This window comes from Chiloscyllium plagiosum, unplaced genomic scaffold, assembly GCF_037043375.1.
Source record: "Chiloscyllium plagiosum isolate Xiang-an unplaced genomic scaffold, Cpla_swu_hap1 HiC_scaffold_5, whole genome shotgun sequence".
NCBI lineage: Eukaryota > Metazoa > Chordata > Chondrichthyes > Orectolobiformes > Hemiscylliidae > Chiloscyllium > Chiloscyllium plagiosum.
The window spans coordinates 117,434,010-117,455,881 of NW_028270143.1; the positions used below are offsets into that span (position 1 = coordinate 117,434,010).

Sequence of the window (21,872 nt, forward strand, 5' to 3'; positions counted from 1 at the left end):
CCTGAGGATGTGTCTGATGCCTTGTGGTGTCTGTCAGGTTGGTGATTTTCCGAGGTTGTTGGTTTTTAGGTCTGCCGGTCATGGTCAGTTACTGTTGGTCCCCCTGGTATGTATCAGGTCTGTGTCAGTCAGTTTCAGAATTGCTGTCGGGATCCCCCTTCCGGAGTTAGCTCTTGGAAATAGTTGCTGGAAATAGCTATTGGGGGAATAGCTCTCAGGGAGATAGCTGATCTCTTTCAGGTGAGGTTGGGGCCGGCAATTATACTTTTTGTAGGCCACTTATATCTGGTTTGCTGTTGTGTTACTGGTGCTCTCTGTGAAGTCAGTTGGCCTCCCAATAGTTAAGTGTTTGTGAATGGATTTTGATTCAAGGTGAATACCTGATATTTGTGTGAATGGATTTTGATTGAATGTCCGGTATGTGTATAGGTTCCATAATATCTGTGTTATGTAGCCCAAGGTATAAAAGTTAGTTTCAGTCTAGAGTGTTAGGTTTGGTTGATTGTTCTATTTGAATGGAGGTGTACGTTGGAATTCCAGGCTGAACAGTGGTTCCAAGTAGCCATCTCTGTGTCTGCGTAATTTTTCCAGAGCTCCTCACAGTTGCCCTGTTTACTTTTAAACGTTTTGAAAAGTCCAGGGTTTTGGTCCAGTATTTTAGATAATGGGCATTTTTGCTCAATCCTACAGGAGTCATGAGGTGGTAGGTTACTCAATACAGCATTCCCACTAGAGGCATCCACTAATCTGCTCTTGTAGCCACTATGTCCATGTGGTGAGTCCTGTTGAGTTTCCGGTCAATGGTAATCCCTTGGGGTTTGATAATGGGGATTCAGTGATGGTAGCACCATTGAATATCAAGGGTTGGTGGTTAGGTTGTCTGTTATTATAAATGGTCATTGCCTGGCAGTTATGTGGTATGAATGCTACTTGTCGGACCAAGCCTGGGTATTGCATTTGAACACGGACGTTTCAATATCTGAGGAGTCATGAATGGAGTTGAATATTGTGCAATCATTGGCAAACATCCCCACTTCTGACTTTATGGTGGACGGAAGGCCATTGATAAAACAGCTGAAAATGGTTGAGCTTAGGACAATACCCTGAGGAACTTCTGCAGAGACGTTCTGGAGCTGAGATGACTGACTCCCAACAATCACAGCCAGGTCTGACTCCAACCATGAAGGATTTGCCCCCGTTGCCTATTTGTTCCAGTTTTTCTAGGGTTTCTTGATGTCATACTCAGTCAAATATGACCTTGATGTCAAGGGCTGTCACTCTCACCTCATCTCTGGAATTCAGCTCTTTTGTCCATGTTTGAACTAAGGCTGCAATGAGGTCAGGAGCTAAGTGACCCAGGCAGAACCCAAACTGGGTGTCAGTGAACAGGCTATTGCAGAGCTTCAAGTGCTGCTGGATAGCAGTGTTGACGATACCATCCATTCCTTTACTGATGTTCGAGAGTAGTGTGATGGGATAGTAATTAAATGGGTTAGATTTGTCCTGCTTTTTGTGTAGAGGACATACCTGGACGATTTTCCACTTTGTCAGGTAGATTGACAGTGTTGTATCTAAACTGGAAGAGCTTGGCGAGGGGAGCAGCAACTTCTGGAGCATGAGCCTTCAGTACTAGTGCCAGAATGTTTTGGGGGCTTATAGTCTTTGTAGTATCCAGAGCTTCCAACTGTTTCTTGATGTCATGTGTGGTGAATTGAACTGTTATCTGTGATGCAAGTGACCAGTGCAGGACGCTGAGATGGATAATCTACTCAGCACCTCCAGCTGAAGATTGCTGTGTATGCTTCAGCCTTACGTTTTTCACTGATAGTTGGGCTCTTCCAACCTTAAGAATAGGGATATTTGTAAAGTTTTTTCCTCCTCTAGTGAGTTGTTTACTTGTCCACACCATTCATGACTGGACATGGCAAAACTGCAGAAAGTGGGTCTTGTCCATTGATTGTATGATTCCTTAGCTCTATCTATCACTCCACCATTTGAAAGGATCACAGCGGATCCAACAGTCCTCACATCCACTTTTCTGCCGTTTCCCAAACACTTGATTCCCACCTGATCAAGAATCTATTTCTTTGAGCTTTAAATAAGCCTCTACCCCCACAACTCTTTGTGGCAACGAGTATCAAAGACTCATAATCATCTGAAAGACATTCCACCTTACTTCAGTCTTAAGTTTGTACTTCTTTATTCAGAGGCAGTGCTTTCTGATCCTAGCGTCTCTCATGAGGGGAAACATCCTCTCAGCATTTAGCTTGTCAAGCTCATTAAGAATCCTATATGTTTCAATGAGAGTACTCGCTCATTGCAGTTTAGAAGAGTGAGGGGTAAATGCATTGATCAGGCAATTATAATTTCACAACCCAATTAGGAAGGTGTTTAATACTGGAGCCACGCTACTTCTGACATTATCACAAAACTTACAGATTGAATCAAATTACTTCAAAGTCTTTCATTTTCCTGTCTGAAATGTACTCCTTCATAAATTCCTACATATTGGCAGACAGACACAGACATAGCTTCCTGACCCATAGACCACATTCAGTGAAGATATACATCTGCACCTCCTCCACGATAACATTCAACACTGGAGTCCCCCAAAGGATGCATTCTCAGTCCCCTATTATACTACCTGTATGCCCATGACTGTGTTGCCAAATTCCAGACTAACGCCATTTACAAGTTTGCTGACGACACCACCATGGTAGGATGGTTATCAAGCAACGATGAGTCAGAATACAGAAAGAGGTGATTGAGGGCTTGGTGAAATGATACAATAGTAACAACCTTTCTCTCAATTTCGGCAAAAGTAGAGAATTGATCATTGACTTCAGAAAGAAAGGAGGAGAACACACGCTCCCATGTACATCAACAAAGCGGAGGTTGAGAGCATCAAGTTTCTAGGAGTGACGATAACTGACAACCTGGCCTGGACTTCCCACGTAGATGCGATGGTTAAGAAGGCTTAACAACTTCTTCTTCCTCAGGTGGCTCAGGAAATTTGGTATATCCATGAGGACCTTCACCAGCTTTTACAGATGCATCACAGAAAACATACTGTCCAAGTGCATAATAGCCTGATATGGCAACTGCTCTGCCCATGACTGTAAGAAACTGTAGAAGGTTAGGTGCATAGCCCAGACCATCACAGAAGCCAGCCTTCCATCCGTGGGCTCCATTTACACATCTCGTTGCCACTGAAAGGCCGCCAACATCATCAAATATCTATTTTATCCGGTAATGTTCTCCTACAACTTCTTGTGTCAGGCAGATGATACAGAAGGGTGAACACTTACATCAGCATATTTAGGAACATTTTTTCCCAACCATTATGCTGATCTTGTTAATGGTGATCTTGCCTAGCACATGTTTTGTGCGGTGTAACCTGTATGTGTTACTCTGTCCAAGATTTTTTTGTCACCCTATGATCTGTATATCCTTGCTTACTATAGAACATGGAACATAGAACATAGAAAAGTACAGTACAGAACAGGCCCTTAGGCCCACAATGTTGTGCTGAGACTTAATCCTAATGTAAAATATAGTAACTTAACCAACGCACTCCTCAACTCACTGCTATCCATGTGCATGTCTAGCAGTTGCTTAAATGTCCCCAGTGACTCTGCTTCCACCACCACAGCTGGCAACGCATTCCATGCATTCACAACTCTCTGCGTAAAGAACCTACCTCTGATGTCTCCTTTATACCTTCCTCCTGATATCTTCAAACTATGACTTCTCGTACCACTCAATTCTGCCTTGGGGAAAGGTCTCTGGCTATTGACCCTATCCATTCCTTTTATTATTTTGTACACCTCGATCAAGTCTCCCCTCATCCCCCTTCTCTCCAGAGAAAAGTCCGAGCTTATTCAACCTATCTTCACAAGACAAGCACTCCAGTCCAGGCAGCATCCTGGTAAACCTTCTTTGCACCCTCTCCAAAGCCTGTGTATTTTTCCTATAGTAGGGTGACCAGAACTGGACACAATATTCCAAGTGTGGTCTCACCAGGGACTTGTAGAGCTACAGCAAAACCTTGCGGCTCTTAAACTTGATACCCCTGTTAATGAAAGCCAAAGCACTATATGCTTTCTTAACAACCCTATCCACTTGGGTAGCAACTTTGAGGGATCCATGTACTTGCACACCCAGATCCCTCTGTTCCTCCACTCTGCCAAGAATCCTGTCTTTAATCCTATATTCAACATTCAAGTTCAACCTTCCAAAATGCTTCACTTCGGATTTATCCAGGTTGAACTCCATCTGCTATTTCTCAGCCCAGCTCTGCATCCTGTCTGTGTCACGCTGCAACCTGCAGTAGCCCTCTATACTATCGACGACACCTCCAACTTTTGTGTCATCTGCGAATGTACTAACCCACTCCTCAACCTCCTCATCCAAGTCATTTATAAAAACTACAAAGAGTAGAGGCCCAAGAACAGAACCCTGCGGGACCCCACTCAACACTGTCCTCCAGGCAGAATATTTTCCATCTACAACCACTCTCTGCCTTCTGTCAGCTAGCCAATTCTGAATCCAGATAGCCAAATCTCCCTGTGTCCCATACTTCCTGACTTTATGAATGAGCCTACCATGGGGAACCCGATCAAATGTCTTGCCGAAATCCATATACACCACATCCACCGCTCGACCGTCGTCGACCAGTCTTGACACCTCCTCAAAAGAACTCAATAAGATTTGTGAGGCATGACCTGCCCCTCACGAAGCCATGCTGACTGTCTTTAATCACATGCTGACTTTGCCAAATAGTCTGAAATCCTATCCCTCAGAATTCTTTCCACAACTTTGCTGACCACAGATGTAAGACTGGTCTGTAATTGCCAGGCATTTCCCTATTACCCTTCTTGAAAAGTGGAACAACATTTGCCTCCTTCCAGTCCTCCGGCACGACTCCCGTGGAGAGTGAGGAGGCAAAGATTTTCACCAGCGGCTTAGCAACATCCTTTCTTGCTTCCTGCAGCAGCCTAGGATAAATCTGGCCTGGCCCTGGGGACTTATAAATCTTAATGTTTTCCAAAGTTTCTAGCACATCAACTTCATCATTCTTGATCTGGTCAAGACTGTGTCCCAGCTCCTCTAAGTTTTCATTTACAACAAGTTCCCTTTCCTTAATGAAAACCGAAGCAAAAAACTCATTTAGGGCTTCTCCTCAGACTCCACGCACAAGTTCACTCCGCTATCCCTGATCGGCCCTACCTTCTCTCTGAGCATTCTCTTATTCCTCATGTATGAGTAAAATGCCTTTGGGTTCTCCCTAATAGTTCTTGCCAAGCCTTTTTCGTGCCCCCTCCTGGCTCTCCTCAGTCCATTTCTGAGTTCCTTTCTAGCAAGCCTGTAATCCTCTAAAGCCGTGCTAGATCCTTGCTTCCTCCACTTTATGTAAGCTGCCTTCTTCCTTTTGACGAGAGGTTCCTCTGTTCTCGTCATCCAAGGTTCCTTAATCTTACCCCTTCTTATCTGTCTCAGGAACAAATTTGTGCATCACTTGCAACAACTGCTCCTTAGATAGTCTCCACATGTCTGCTGTGCCCTTTCTGTGGAACAATTGCTCCCAGTCTATACTTCACAACTCCTGTCTGATAGCGTCATAATTTCCTTTTCCCCAATTAAATATCTTCCCTTAGTAACTGTTCCTTTCACTCTCCAAGGCTGTGGTAAATGTGAGGCAGTTGTGATCACTTTCACCAAAGTGCTCTCCCACCGCGAGATCTGACACCTGTCCTGGCTTGTTGCTGAGCACCAAATCCAAAATGACCTCTCCCCTCATTGGTCTGTCTACATACTGAGTAAGGAAACCCTCCTGAACACACCTGACAAAAACGGCTCCATCCAAACCATCTGCACTTCAGAGGTTCCAGTCGATATTAGGAAAGTTGAAATCACCCATAACAACAACCCTGTTACTTTTACATTGTTCCAGAATCTGCCTGCCCATGAGGTCTTCAATGTCTCTACTGCTATTAGGTAGTCTGTAGAAAATCCCCAATGCGGCTGTTCCCTTGCTGTTCCTAACTTCCACCCATACTGACTGAGTAGACAAACCTTCCTCAACAACCTTCGTTTCTGTAGCTGTGATGCACCCTCTGATTAGCAATGCTACACTCCCTCCTCTTTTTTCACCCTCCCTGTTCTTTTTAAACGTTCTAAACGCTGGAACATCAAGCAACATTCCTGCCCCTGTGAAACCCATGTCTCCGTTATGGCCACAACATCGTAGCTTCAAGTACTGATCCATGCTCTAAGTTCGTCACTCTTATTCCAGTCACTCCTTGCATTAAAGCAGACACACTTTAACCGATTCCTATGTTTCATCACGTGAGAAACCTTCCTGATAGATTCAGTATATCCTGTCACTGTCCTGTCTGCAACTGATCCCCTCTCAGACATGTGGCTCTGATTCCCACCCCGCTGCCAAACTATGATCTGCCTGTACTGCTTGTAAACAAGGCTTTTCACTGCAGAACAATGACAATAAATCAAATCAATCAATCAACAAGCAAAAAAACATAAATGTAAGGAGTGGAGAAAACTTATTGGGGGAACATAGTTCAATGGTCACAAGATTCAATGAGGTACACTTTAACTACTTTGGAGTCCTTTTGATTTTGAATCTCCTTTCCAAGCTCTTTAAGTTCTTAACTGCAGACACAGTACAGATGGCATTAATTGTTCAGTCTCTTAGTTGCTTGTCACAAAGAATAGATTAGCAGAACACTATTTAAATGGGGAGAGACTGCAGGGTTTGGTGATCCAGAGGGATCTGGAGGTCCTTCCACACAAATCACAGAAAGTTCATTTGGGCATGATTTAGAATGTGAATGAAATGCCATATTTAATTACTAGGGGAATGGAATATAAGAGGAGGGAAATTTGACTACAGCTTGTATAGTGCATGGAAAGGCTACATCTATAGTACTGTATACAGTTTTGGTTTCCTTAATTTAAAAATATATAATTGCTTTAGAAGCATTCAGGAAATGTTCATTTGACTGATTCATGGAATGAAAGGCTAATCTTATGAAGAAATCTGAACAAGTTATATCCTTAATGATTGGAGTTTAAAATAATGAGAGATGATTTTATTGAAATTTGTAAGATGTCAGGCAAACTGGATAGGGTGGAATCCAGCATTATATTTTATTAGAGGAGAATAAAAACTAGGAGACATTTTGAGTCATGGATTAGAACTTTTTTTTATATCTGAGGGATGTTGAAGTTTGGAATTCTCTTCCGCAGAGGCTGGGTTAGATACAGTCAGTAAAATGGAGCTGAGATCATAACCAATTCTGAATGAATTGTGGAGCATAACTGATGGTCCAAATGACTGACTCCTATTCCTTTGTTGCTTTGTTAAGACTACATTGGTTTGGGAATTCGTAGTTGCAAATAATGTAATGGGTGCCATTGTAACATTTTTTCTTACTCATTTAAGGCACTGTCAGCTTTGCTCGCTAGGCCAGCATTTATTGCCTATCCCTAATTGCACTTGAGAAGGTTGTGTCGAGTGCCCTTTTTGGACTGCAGTGGATTCACCAATGCAATACATTGAATGTCAAGTGGCATTGGTTAAATTCTCTTATTGGAGATCGTCATTGTAGGCAGTTGTGCGTTGTGAATGTTACTTTGCCACTTGTCAGCCCAAGCCCGGATACTGGTCAAGTCTCTCCTTATTTGGAGCAGCTTAGAATGGTTGGAACTAGGACATTATACTGAGGAACTCCTGCAAAAATGTCCATAAGCTGAGAAGACTGACGACCAACAACCACAGCCAACTTCCTTTGTGCTAGGAATAATTCCAGCCAGCGGAAACTTTTCCCCATAATTCCTATTAATTTCAGTCTTTCTAGAATTCTTTGATGCCACACTGTGTTAAATGTGGCCTCAATGTCAAGTGCAGTCACTCCCATTTCACCTCTGGAGATCAGCTCTTCAGCTATATTTTAACAAAGGCTGTAATGAGTTCAGGAAATGAGTGGCACTGGTGGAACTCAACAGCGCACCACTGAGCAGATTATCGCTAAGCAAGTGCTACTTGATTGCATTGTTGATGACCTCTTCCATAACTTCACTATTCGTTGAGAGTTGACTGATGGAGTGATAACTTGCTATGTTGGATTTGTCCTGCTCTTTGTGTCCAGGACACATTTAGGCAATTACCTACATTGTTTCATAGTTGCCGATGCTTTAGCTGGACTGAAACGGGTTGGTTAGGGGCACGGCTGGTTCTAAAGCACAAATCTTCAATAGTATGGTTGAAATATTATGAGAATTCAGTGCCTTTGCCATATCCAGTACCTCCAGCCGGATTTTGATATTATGCAGAATGATTCGAATTGGCATTAGCAGGAGGCGGTGATGGATCATCCAGTTGGTGCTTGTGGCTGAAAGTTATTACAAATGCAGCAGCCTTAACTTTTACACTGATGTCCTATGATTGAAATAGAGATATTTGTGGCATCTCCTTCTGTAGTCCACAGACACAGTGTGTCAATTGTTAAATTAAATCTGAGAATGAAAAGAGACCTTGGAAACCGGAAATCAGCCCTCACAAATGGAAAAATGACCCTCAAGATAAAATCTTATGATGTGCCATCAATAAAATAAATAATTTTGACCTCTCAAAGGATGCTTGGAATTGTGGCAAAACAAAAATTGGCTATGATGCATGTCAGATGAATTCTTCAAACAAAAACCAGCACTTTGACAAGGGAAATAATGAAGAAAGTACAACTGTGAATAAAAGCATATGGAACTAGAATAGCAGCTCAAATAAAACATAAAAGATAGGAGCAAGAGTAGACCATTAAACCCATCAAGTTGAATCCACCATTCATTATGATCATGGCTGATCATCGAGCTCAATAACCGAATTCTGTTTGTAGGAGTGTTTTCCTCTTATCGGGAGTAAAGACTCAGGAGATAGGCAGAACTCAGGCAAGTGGACGTTTATTCATGCAAGGAGGGGTGGGTTGGGGAGATCCATGACACACTGTGAATTTACAATAAAATGCAGTAATTTTATACATTTTCTGTTCGCAATCACATACCACATGATCACTATGTTCCTCCCTCTTACTTTGTGTACCCAATCCTATGGACAACCCCCAGGTTCCTATGATCTCGTGTATAACAGGCATCATAATCTCTAGGCCTTGGGATCTTTCTATGCATCCTATTCATTCGCATTCCAAAGTTAATTGTTACACTTCTTTGCACCTCTTTATCTGTAGAGACAGTTTGAATTCTGTTATTTATTGTATCTCATGTGCTGTCTTTATCAAATTAAGTTATTCTTCTTATATTTCCCACCATCCTAATTAAGTGTGTAAAAATACAAGAGACAGTTTTAATTAATTGCTATAAGATTTGTAATATTGATTTCTGTCACAAAGTTAGTTATAAAGTGTTAAAGTCATACACCTATTTCTACTTAAGCATTTTGTGGTTAATGGGTTGTGAACAATCTGTTTTGTTCAGCGCATTAAAAAAGTCATTTTCCTAAAGCTAGTTAACTTCACATCTAGGTCTAAGTGCTTTTTCTTTAATACTTTGATTAAGCGTTGGTTATATGTATATATTTTATGTTGAAACCTACCCCTATCATGTTGCAGTTGTACAGGTTAGGCCACTGTTGGAATATTGCATGCAATTCTGGTCTCCTTCCTATCAGAAAGATGTTGTGAAACTTGAAAGGGTTCAGAAAAGATTTACAAGGATGTTATCAGGGTTGGAGAATCTGAGCTATAGAGAGAGGCTAAAACAGCTGGGGCTGTTTTCCCTGGAGTGTCGGAGGCTGAGGGGATGACCTTTTGAAGGTTTACAAAATTATGAGGGGCATGGATAGGGTAAATAGGGTCGGGAAAAGCACAGCATGTCAGACAGCATCTAAGGAATAGGAAAATCGATGTTTTGGGCAAAAGCCCTGATGAAGGACTTTTGCCCGAAACGTCGATTTTCTTGCTCTCCACTCTGCTCCACCACTCTGATCTAAACTCTGGTTTCCAGCATCTGCAGTCCTCACTTTTTCCTAAATAGGGTCGGGGAGTCCAGAACTAGAGGGCATAGGTTTAGGGTGAGAGGGGAAAGATATAAAAGAGATATAAGAGGGTAACTTTTTCACACGAAGGGTGGTACGTGTATGGAATGAGCTGCCAGAGGAAGTGGTGGAGGCTGGTACAATTGCAACATTTAAGGGGCATTTGGATGGGTATATGAATAGGAAGGGTTTGGAGGAATATGGGCCGGGTGGTGGCAGGTGGGACTAGATTGGGTTGGGATATCTGGTCAGCATAGACTAGATTGGGTTGGGATATCTGGTTTGTTTCCATGCTGTACATCTCTATGACTCTATGACTATGATTCTAAAAGATCTTTAACTAGAACCTCTTGTTTTTTTAGTGATAACTTTAGCTGTCATTCTGATAGCTGCTTGATAAGCTACATCTTGCACCTGGTGTTTAGTGGCATAATCATCCTTTCATTAATGATGATCTGGGTTGGTTGCTTGTCTGTAAGCCAGTATGCTCTTATCAAAAACTGTCTGAAATGGTGTACTTATGGCATTTGGAGTAGGTTTGTTTGAAGATATTGTCATTTTCTTTAATTAAAGGCTGGAACAGACTGTAAGTCTTGCTTATGTTCCCTGAGCCATTTTGTGTTTTAATTCGAAGGCAGTCTGCCTCTTTCTGTTTGTTGGCCATTTTGTGTGAGCAAACGTGGGTCTTTTTTTATAAGCAGGTACGGGTCACCCCAACACTGCTCTTCCCTCATAAATCTTGATCCCTTTAGACACAAATATTGTATGTACTTACTCCTTCTTGAAAAGACATAATGTGTTGGCCTCGATCACTTTCGTGGCAGTGAATTCCATAGGCTCTCCACTCTTTGGGTGAAGAAAGTTTTCCTTATCGCAGTTCTTAAAGGTTTCTCCCTTATCCTTAAATCATGACCCTTGATTTTATCCTCCCTACACCCATTGGGAATATCCTTCCTGCATCTATTCTGTCTAGTTCTGTTAGAATTTTATAGGTTTCTATGAGATACTCCCCCGATTCCTTTAAACTCCAGTGAAAACAATCCTAACCGACTCAATCTCTCCTCATATGTTAGTCCTGCCATCTGAGGAATCAGTTCGATAAATGTTTGCTGCACTCCCTCTATCGCAAGAACATCCTTCCTCAGATAAGAAGACTAAACTGCATACAATATTTCAGGTGTGGCCTCACAAATGCCCTGTATAATTGTACCTAGATATTCTTATTCCTGTACTCAAATTCTCTAATTAAGAAGACCAACATGAATTTACCTTCTTTACTGCCTGCTGAATCCAAAATTCTTCGACTGGCACTTAAATGGTCATTTGGCAGAAAGAAGTGGCTTGGGACCTATTCAGGATTAAGAGGGTAATGTACATTCTGAACTCTGTTTACCTGGTAGCCTCGATGAACTCATAAGTAAGCAGGCTGCCTAATGCCTCTCCTATTAGTAAAACCACATTGTGGCTTTGCAGGGTTTGTAGGTGATGGGAACAGGAACCACAGATATCTGAGATAGGCATAAGTAATTTTAAGAATTTATTGAAAAGTAACAGCTTAGACTTTCATCAGCTAAATAGAGAGGAAAAGAATGCAGCCTGTGACAGGAATACAATTCACTGACACCAGAGAATGGACAAATAGTTGACACTGAGCATGTTAATCTCAATAGCTTGTGTTGGCAGCATTCTGCTCTCTAACTGAAGTGTTAGGGAACTTTTCCCTTGACCTTTCTCCATTTTCCAAGTTTCATTTTTCATCTGAAGAGGTTAGCTGCTTAATGAGTACTGCCGTCTTACAGGACTTCCCGTTATCCATGAGAACTTGTTAATGTATTTTGTTTCTTTTGATTATTTTAGCCTGTCTAACCAATGAATACAGGATAGGAACACAGAAGTCTGATATTGTCAGCCGTGACTGGAAGTATATCCAGAAAATTTAAAATCATTATAGGCTCTTGTAGTGGCGGTACCATTGGTGTGTATCTGCTAGCAGGAGGCAGCTCAATGCAACTTTGGTGTTGCTCTCCATTGAGCCACCTATGAACTAATATCACACTGATTCTATATGGTGAGTCATCACATAACAGCAAGGTGAAAGTGAGGACTGCAGATGCTGGAGATTAGGGGTCCAGAGTCCATGTGGGATCAGTCCGTTCTGTAGGCAGGTACTGAGGAAGGAAATGTGGTTGTGGTAGAGTCTGTTTCAGGATGTGGCTGAAGAGCTTCAGGGCAGAGGAGACGATCTGGGGATTGCAATGACAGAGGGACTCACTGATTCCTGATGAAGGGCCTTTTTCCGAAAGGTCGATTTTCCTGCTCCCCGGATGCTGCCTGACCTGCTGTGCTTTTCCAGAACCACACTTTTGACATCACATGTCTGCACTAGATCTTCCTTGCAATCATATTGTAGGTAGACAAGCAGAAGGCTGGAAGAACACAGCAAGCCAGGCAGCATCAGGAGGTGGGCAAGTCAACATTTCCAAAAAGAACAGGTACCCAATGAACACAGTCCACTGATTTCTCAGCAACAAACACCAACAAGCAGACAAAACACGTCCAGAAGCCCTAGCCACTCTTTTGGAAGTGACTGCCAGACTACTCAGACCTCTTTGCATCATGGTGGCCCACAAATCGACCAACACACTAAAACAGCATCTAACAAGCAAAATTAATGTCATATACAAAATACCTTGCAAGAACTGTAACAAACACTAATTTGGAAAAACAACCACATGAACATCAACTAGCCCCAAAAAGACATGACCCACTCTCACTAGTGTCCTTACATACAGATGAGGAAGGACACCACTTCAACTGGGACAACACATTCATCCTGGAACAAGCCAAACAGAGACACGCATGAGAATTCGTAGAAGTATGGCATTCCAACCGTAACTCTATCAACAAACACATTGACTTGGATCCCATTTACCAGGAAAAGAACAGGAAATAACATCACCATAGGAAATGACATCACCAACCCAAGGAAACCTAAACACTAAATAGAAAGAGGGCTATGCCACCAATGCTTCATCCGGAAGCTCACTGATGACGTTACTTAGTCTGGTGATGTAATGTCTGAAAACTAACCTTCCAGCTCAGCGAGCAAATTTACATCAGTTACAACTAGTGCTGCAAACTGTACTGGTTTGATTAATCCTTTGCTTTCCAGCCTTCCAATTTCTGTGATCAGATGGGTCTGCCTGTCTCTGTGTCAATGGGGTTGAAAATGAAAATTATTGGTTTTAATTTATAAACAATAATTTTCTTAGAGTTACTGTATTGTTAATAAATTGTTTAGTCTTCTGTTTAAGTTGTAAACTTAGTATCTAGTATCAATTACTCACAAAGTCTGATACTGGCTGGTCAAAAAGTATGGTGAAGAATCTTTGGGGTCAATTTTGAGTGTCACTGAGTACTTTAATTTTACTGTGTTGCGAATACAGGGATAGAGGGGCGGATTTGATTTGTACAATGATGTACACTGCTGGTATGCAATTATGGTAAATGGAATAAATGCTGAAGGTAGTTGGTGGGAGATCCAATCAAATGAGCTTCTTTGTCCTGCATAGATTTTTAAAAATTCATTCATGAGATGTGAGCATCACTAACTAGGCCAACATTTATTGTCCATCCCAAATTACGTACATTACTGTGTCTATGGGCCAGACCAGGTAAGGATATGTTAATGAGCCAGTTGGTTTCATGGTCATTGTTAGATTCTTAATTCCTGATTCTCATTGAATTCATATTCAGCCATCTGCCATTAATGATCACGTCAGTGTTGAGCTTTTTAAGTATTGTTGGGAGCTCCCCATCCCTTTCAAGAAAATAAGTAGTATTCCATTGCTCCCCTGATTTGTGACTTGTTGATAGTGGACAGGCACTGGGGAGTCAGAAAGTGAATTACCCACTCCAGAGTTCCTGGTCTCTGACCTGGTTTTGTAGCCACATTAATTAACGGACTGGCCCAGTTCAGTTTCTGGTCAGTAGTAATCTTTGCGATGTTGATAGTGGGGGGGTGTCATTGAAGGTAATAACATTGAACCTCAGGGGGTGAAGTTTAAATTCCACATAAAAATAATCAACCACACTGCCCCGTGGCCCAACATTTCAACTCCCCCTCCCGCTCTGCCGAGGACATGGAGGTCCTGGGCCTCCTTCACCGCCGCTCCCTCACCACCAGACGCCTGGAGGAAGAACGCCTCATCTTCTGCTTCAGAACACTTCAACCCCAGGGCATCAATGTGGACTTCAACACTTCCCTCATTTCCCCTTACCCCACCTCACCCTAGTTCCAAACTTCCAGCTCAGCACTATCCCCATGACTTGTCCGGACTTATCCTACCTGCCTATCTCCTTTTCCACCTATCTACTCCACCCTCTCCTCCCTGACCTATCACCTTCATCCCCTCCCCCACTCACCCATTGTACACTATGCTACTTTCTCCCCGCCCCCACCCTCCTCTAGCTTATCTCTCTACGCTTCAGGCTCACTGCCTTTATTCCTGATGAAGGGCTTTTGCCCGAAACGTCGATTTCGCTGCTCCTTGAATGCTGCCTGAACTGCTGTGCTCTTCCAGCACCACTAATCCAGAATCTGGTTTCCAGCATCTGCAGTCATTGTTTTTACCTACATAAAAATAATTGCTGAGGCATTCCAACATCTTGAGCACCCTATTCAGCCAACTCCCAGTAACCCAGAAGCACAGAGTCTCCGCAGCAGCTGGTCTGTCCTCATTTAGCATTTGTGAAGAGATGCTTGATGACTTGACCAGAAAACACCAATACTGGTTTGATGAGACTGACCAGGATCTGATAAGCATTTCATTCTTCTAAATTCCAATGAGTAAAGGCCCAAATATTGAATCTCTGTTCTTTAGAAAAGCCCTTCAATCCTAGGATCAACCCAGTGAACCTTTCCCGGACTGTTTCGAACTCAAGTTTATCTTCCTTAGAAAAAGGGACCATTATTCTAGATTGGTCTGATTTGTACCTTGTATTGGTTATTGAATGCTTCTCCCTCTTATATTCCATTCACTTTTCAAGCCCAGCTTTCCATTTGTCTTCCCTATTAACCAGTGAATTTATTTGCTAGCTAATTGTGATTCGCACACAAAGACCCCAATCGCTGTGTTGTAGCTTACTGTTTGTAATATTTAGCTCCTTTATTCTTTCTGCCAGTTACATAATTTCACGTTTTCTCACATTACATTCCATGTGCCAAATTTTTGTCCACTCAACCTGTCTATATTCCTCTGTAGGCTCTTTGTTAATTCTCACCTTTGTTAATTCTCTTCGTATTTGTTTTTGTGTCATCACAGATTAGGTGATGATACATTCAGCCTCCTCATCGAAGTCATAAATATGTATTATGTATTTATAAATATGTATTGTAAACAATTGTGGTGCCTGTGACACTCTGTTAGTTACAGATTGCCTTCCTAAAACTCCCCACCTTATCCAAACACTTATCCTATTATTTAGCCGATCATCTATAGAACATAGAACAATACAGCACAGAACAGGCCCTTCGCCCCACGATGTTGTGCCGAACATTTGTCCTAGCTTAAGCACCTATCCATGTACCTATCCAATTGCCGCTTAAAGGTCACCAATGATTCTGACTCTGCCACTCCCACAGGCAGCGCATTCCGTGCCCCCACCACTCTCTGGGTAAAGAACCTACCCCTGACATCCCCCCTATACCTTCCACCCTTCACCTTAAATTTATGTCACCTTAAATATCTGTCTATATTAATACATGGGCTGTTATCTTATCAAATGGCATTACAGATGGTACTGTATTGAATATCTTTTGGAAATCCAAATATATTAATTCTGTTAGTTCTCCTGGGTCACCATTTGTCTAATTAATACTTGATCTAGCAGACCTTCTTGCTGATTGGGTTTGATAAGGTCACTCATGCTTTAAAGATACCTTTCCCCACGCTTTACCAGAGAAATGAAAAATGCTGACCAGCATTTAAACTCCCTGATGTTTTGTTAGAAGCTTATGGACCTAAAATTATGATTTGATTTTCTCTTCAGAGAGGCTGCTTGACCTTCTAGACATATCCAACTTTTTTCTATTTTTGTTTAAATTAAGGAATGGCTACCTAGATTTGTGAAAGATCATTCACGTTTGAGAAATTTAGTGGCTGTCTCTAGGAACATAATGGAGTATATTGATATAGGAAATAATCTTTGCTGCATATAGATTTCCAAATCTATATGCAGCATAGTGGTTATAGGGGATTCTATAATTAGGGGGACAGATAGTATCCTTTGCAAGCCGGATCGGGAGTCTCGCATGGTGTGTTGCCTGCCCGGTGCCAGGGTGCGAGACATCTCCGACCGTCTTGAAAGGATATTGGAGCGGGAGGGGGAGGATCCAGTTGTTGTGGTCCACGTTGATACCAACAACATAGGCAAGACTAGGGTGGAGGACCTGTTTGGGCATTACGAAGCACTAGGCAGGAAATTGAAGCACAGGTCCTCAAGGGTCATAATCTCCGGATTACTGCCCGAGCCACGTGCCAATTGGCATAGGGACAAGAAAATTAGGCAAGTAAACACGTGGCTAAGGGATTGGTGTGGGAAAGAGGGATTCCACTTCATGGGGCATTGGCATCAGTTTTGGAACAGGGGGGATCTGTACCGTTGGGACGGTCTCCACCTGAACCGATCAGGTACCAATGTTCTAGCGAAGAGGATAAATAGGGTGGTCAGTAGGACTTTAAACTTCTGAGTTGGGGGGAAGGGAAAGTGAAAGCGACAGGGAGGTAAATGGCAAGATAAGCAGCAGGATAGCATGTTTCCAGGCGGATTTAAAATTGAGGCAGACTGAGAATGCAGTAAAAAGCAAGGATAACTTAGGACATATGACTTCCAACATCTCTAATGATAAGGAAGTTAGCATTAAGGCACTTTACCTGAATGCTCGTAGCATTCATAACAAAGCCGATGAACTAATGGCACAGATAATAGTGAATGATTATGATGTAGTAGGCATCACAGAGACTTGGTTACAGGGGGGTCAGGACTGGCAGTTAAACCTCCATGGTTTTTCAACTTATCGAAAAGACAGAGAGGTGGCAGAGGGGGTGGGGTTGCCTTGTTAAGAACAAAATTAAATCTATGGTATTGAATGACATAGCGTCGGATGATGTGGAGTCTGTGTGGGTGGAATTGAGGAACCACAAAGGCAAAAAAAACATAATTGGAGTTGTGTATAGACCTCCTAACAGTGGTCAGGACCAGGGACGCAACATGTACCGGGAAATAGAGAAGGCATGTCAGAAAGGCAAGGTTACATTGATCATGGGAGACTTCAATATGCAGGTGGACTGGGTAAATAATGTTGCTAGTGGATCTAAAGAAAGGGAATTCATGGAATGCTTACAGGATGGCTTTTTGGAACAGCTTGTCATGGAGCCCACAAGAGAGCAGGCTATTCTGGACCTAGTGCTTTGCAATGAACCAGACTCTATAAAAGATCTTAAAGTAAGGGAACCCTTAGGAAGTAGCGACCATAATATGGTAGAGTTCAGTCTGGAGTTTGAAAGGGAGAAGGCAAAATCGGATGTAATGGTGTTACAGTTGAATAAAGGTAATTATGAGGGCATGAGAGAGGAACTGAGTAAAATAGACTGGAAGCAGAGGCTAACCGGGAAGACAGTAGAGCAAAAATGGCAGGAGTTTATAGGTATAATTGAGGACACTGTACAGAGGTTCATTCCCAAGAAAAGAAAGATTAACCGGGGAGGGATTAGACAACCTTGGCTGACAAAGGAAGTCAGGAAATGTATTAAAGAAAAAGAGAGATCCTATAAAGTGGCTAAGAACAGTGGGAAATCAGAAGATTGGGAAGGATACATAAGCAAACAGAGGATAACAAAGAGTGTAATAAGAAATGAGAGGATCAAATATGAAGGTAGGCTAGCCAGTAATATTAGAAATAATAGTAAAAGTTTCTTTCAGTACATAAGAAACAAACGACAGGCAAAAGTAGACATTGGGCCACTTCAAACTGATGCAGGAAGCCTAGTGATGGGAGATAAGGAAATAGCAGGAGAACTTAACAAGTACTTTGCGTCAGTGTTCACAGTGGAAGACATGAGTAATATCCCAAAAATTAAAGGGTGTCACGGGGCTGAGTTGAGTATGGTTGCCATTACGAAAGAGATAGTGCTAGAAAAGTTAAAAAGTCTTAAAATTGATAAATCTCCTGGCCCCGATGGGATACACCCTAGAGTTCTGAGAGAGGTGGCTGAGGAAATAGCAGAGGCATTGGTTGAGATCTTTCAAGAGTCACTGGAGTCAGGAAAGGTCCCGGATGATTGGAAGATGGCTGTTGTAACCCCCTTGTTCAAGAAAGGATCAAGGCAAAAGATGGAAAATTATAGTTCTGGATCAGTGGTGCTGGAAGAGCACAGCAATTCAGGCAGCATCCGAGGACAGGCAAAATCGACGTTTCGGGCAAAAGCCCTTCATCAGGAATAAAAGCTTTTATTCCTGATGAAGGGCTTTTGCCCGAAACGTCGATTTTGCCTGTCCTCGGATGCTGCCTGAATTGCTGTGCTCTTCCAGCATCACTGATCCAGAATCTGGTTTCCAGCATCTGCAGTCATTGTTTTTACCATGGAAAATTATAGGCCAATCAGCTTAACCTCGGTTGTTGGTAAAATTCTAGAATCCATCATTAAGGATGAGGTTTCTAAATTCTTGGAAGAGCAGAGTCTGATTAGAACAAGTCAACATGGATTTAGTAAAGGGAGGTCATGCCTGACAAACCTGTTGGAATTTTTTGAAGAGGTAACAAGTAGGTTAGACCAGGGAAACCCAGTGGATGTGGTCTATCTAGACTTTCAAAAGGCCTTTGATAAGGTGCCACACGGGAGGCTGCTGAGCAAGGTGAGGGCCCATGGTGTTCGAGGTGAGCTGCTGGGATGGATTGAGGATTGGCTGTCTAACAGAAGGCAGAGAGTTGGGATAAAAGGTTCTTTTTCAGAATGGCAGCCGGTGACGAGCGGTGTCCCGCAGGGTTCGGTGCTGGGGCCACAGCTGTTCGCATTATATATTAATGATTTGGATGAGGGAACCGGGGGCATTCTAGCGAAGTTTGCCGATGATACGAAGTTAGGTGGACAGGCAGGTAGTACTGAGGAAGTGGGGAGGCTACAGAAGGATCTAGACAGGTTGGGAGAGTGGTCCAGGAAATGGCTGATGGAATTTAACGTGAGCAAGTGCGAGGTCTTGCACTTTGGCAAAAAGAATAAAAGCATAGACTACTTTCCAAATGGTGAGAAAATTAATAAAGCCAAAGCACAAAGGGATCTGGGAGTGCTAGTCGAGGATTCTCTAAAGGTAAACATGCAGGTTGAGTCCGTGATTAAGAAAGCAAATGCAATGTTGTCTCTTATCTCAAGAGGGTTGGAATATAAAAGCAGAGATGTACTACTAAGACTTTATAAAGCTCTGGTTAGGCCCCATTTGGAGTACTGTGTCCAGTTTTGGTCCCCACACCTCAGGAAGGACATACAGGCACTGGAACGTGTCCAGAGGAGATTCACACGGATGATCCCTGGAATGACAGGTCTAACATATGAGGAACGGCTGAGGATACTGGGATTGTATTCGTTGGAGTTTAGAAGATTAAGGGGAGACTTAATAGAGATGTATAAAATAATACATAGCTTGGAAAAGGTGGATGCTAGGAAATTGTTTCCATTAGACGAGAGACTAGGACCCGTGGACACAGCCTTAGAATTAGAGGGGGTCATTTCAGAACAGAAATGCGGAGACAATTCTTCAGCCAGAGAGTGGTGGGCCTGTGGAATTCATTGCCACGGAGTGCAGTGGAAGCCGGGACGCTAAATGTCTTCAAGGCCGAGATTGATAGATTCTTGTTGTCTAGAGGAATTAAGGGCTACGGGGAGAACGCTGGTAAGTGGAGCTGAAATGCGCATCAGCCATGATTGAATGGCGGAGTGGACTCGATGGGCCGAATGGCCTTACTTCCACTCCTATGTCTTATGGTCTTATGGTCTTATGGTCAAATGAGAATAGGTAGGATACAGCAGCATTGTGATTACCGAATGAGTAGTCTAAAGGTCTGGATTAATAATTCAGATTTCATATTCTACTACAGCTGTTTGAGAAAGTGAATTGACTTTAAAAATCTGAAAATAAAAAAATGTACCAGCAAAAGCATTCAGAAGAGTTCAGGTAAATTTTGTGTTCAAGTGAATAGAGTTATTCTCCAGTTCAAGTTCATTTCTTTCATCAATACCTGTGAAAGCGTCTGGTGGAAATGAAACTATCAATATTCCGACCACATGTCTCCACATTGATCTTTAATTGATCTTTTAGTCTCGAATACAAGTTGTCTGTGGATTGTTTTTCATTTTTACGGATTAACCTCTGTGTGCACTAATCCATACATGGAAACTAATTATGTGACACTGAAACTTGAAATATTGGTCATACATTTTGTTCTATGAAGGTATAAATTTACAATTTATCCATTTGGGTGGGATTAACTCACCTGCAGGTAAAATGTCATATCTAAATACAATTAGCTGATTTTGTTTTGGGTATTTGTGCATTAGCTCATACCTATCTTCCCAATGGCAGTTAGGGGTGGTTAGTGTGCTGGCCCAGTCAGCAAAGCCCACCATCTCTGAATGATTAAAAAATAACATTTTCTAATGGCTTTTGTATTATTTAACATGATATTATAACATTATTTTTTCCTCTATTTTTGCAGAATCAGCTGCAACTATCGTGAATAAATCTACAACTCAAACAGAGCAGACAGCAAATGTGGGAGAAAAGGTAGTCCTTGTTTGTAATGTATCTCAGTCTACTGTCGAAGGGAAATGGTACAAAAAAGGACAGGAAATAAAGCTGAGCAAAGCAGTAAGTGTTGAATCAGAAGGTACAACGCGAAGATTGGTTCTTCACAATGTCAAACCTGGAGAATCTGGTGAATATGTCTTTAAAACCAAAGAGGATGAAATTGCTATGAATGTTACACTTAAAGGTAAGACTGAACAAATGAAACACGATTGTGAAAGTACAGATGATGCATTCAAAGTATTAATTTTGGTCTCCTCCCTTTGTCTATATATGATAACTTCAAATTCTATCCAGGGTTTGAAGTGTTTGGCCTGTTTATTGATGCATCAGTATGCTGTCATTGTAAATTTGCTGTTTGACTGCTTGGCCAGTGGTAGATGTGACAAAATCAGGATCATCCATTTAACTGTTAATGGTTACCAAATTAGAAATGACCTTCAGTTTCTAACTTTAATGACTAATTCATATAATTATCACAAAATCACACAAGTGCAGAAGATCATAAAACAGAGGAGCAGACGTAGACCATTCAATTTGTTGAGTCTGCTCCGCTATGCAATGAGATAATAGCTGATCAGATAATACTCAACTCTACTTTCCTGTCTTTTCCCCATAACCGTGCTGATTAAAAATTTGTCTGTCCCAATCACACGTAACGATCCTGTGCTACCCTCTGAGTAAAGAATTCCACTGATTCACCACCTTCTGAGAAAAGAAATTCCTCCTCATCATGTCGTATTCTGAGATTATATCCTCTGATCCTAGACTCACCACATGGGGAAACAACCTCTTTGCATCAATCTTGTCAAGACCCTGAAGAATCTTGTATGTTTCAGTAAGCTCACTTTTCCTTTCTTGTTTAAGTGAGTACAGCCCTTCTTCATAAAACAATCCCTCCATACCCAGGATAAACCTAACAAATCTGCTGTGGACTAGCTCT

At 42.1% G+C, this 21,872-nt stretch overlaps 1 protein-coding gene across 4 annotated transcripts in view; it reads left to right on the plus strand.

The window, feature by feature from the left end:
* Positions 1-21,872, plus strand: part of obscnb (obscurin, cytoskeletal calmodulin and titin-interacting RhoGEF b) — a 799,195-nt gene that overhangs the window by 73,991 nt on the left and 703,332 nt on the right. For all 4 annotated transcript variants that reach the window (XR_015757277.1, XM_087987576.1, XM_087987577.1 and 1 more), the window contains exon 9: positions 20,841-21,116. Coding sequence is in view for 3 of the 4 variants with exons in the window: in XM_087987576.1 (XP_087843702.1) it covers positions 20,841-21,116 (276 nt within the window). In the remaining variant the exon portion in view is untranslated. The remainder of the gene's footprint in view (positions 1-20,840; positions 21,117-21,872) is intronic.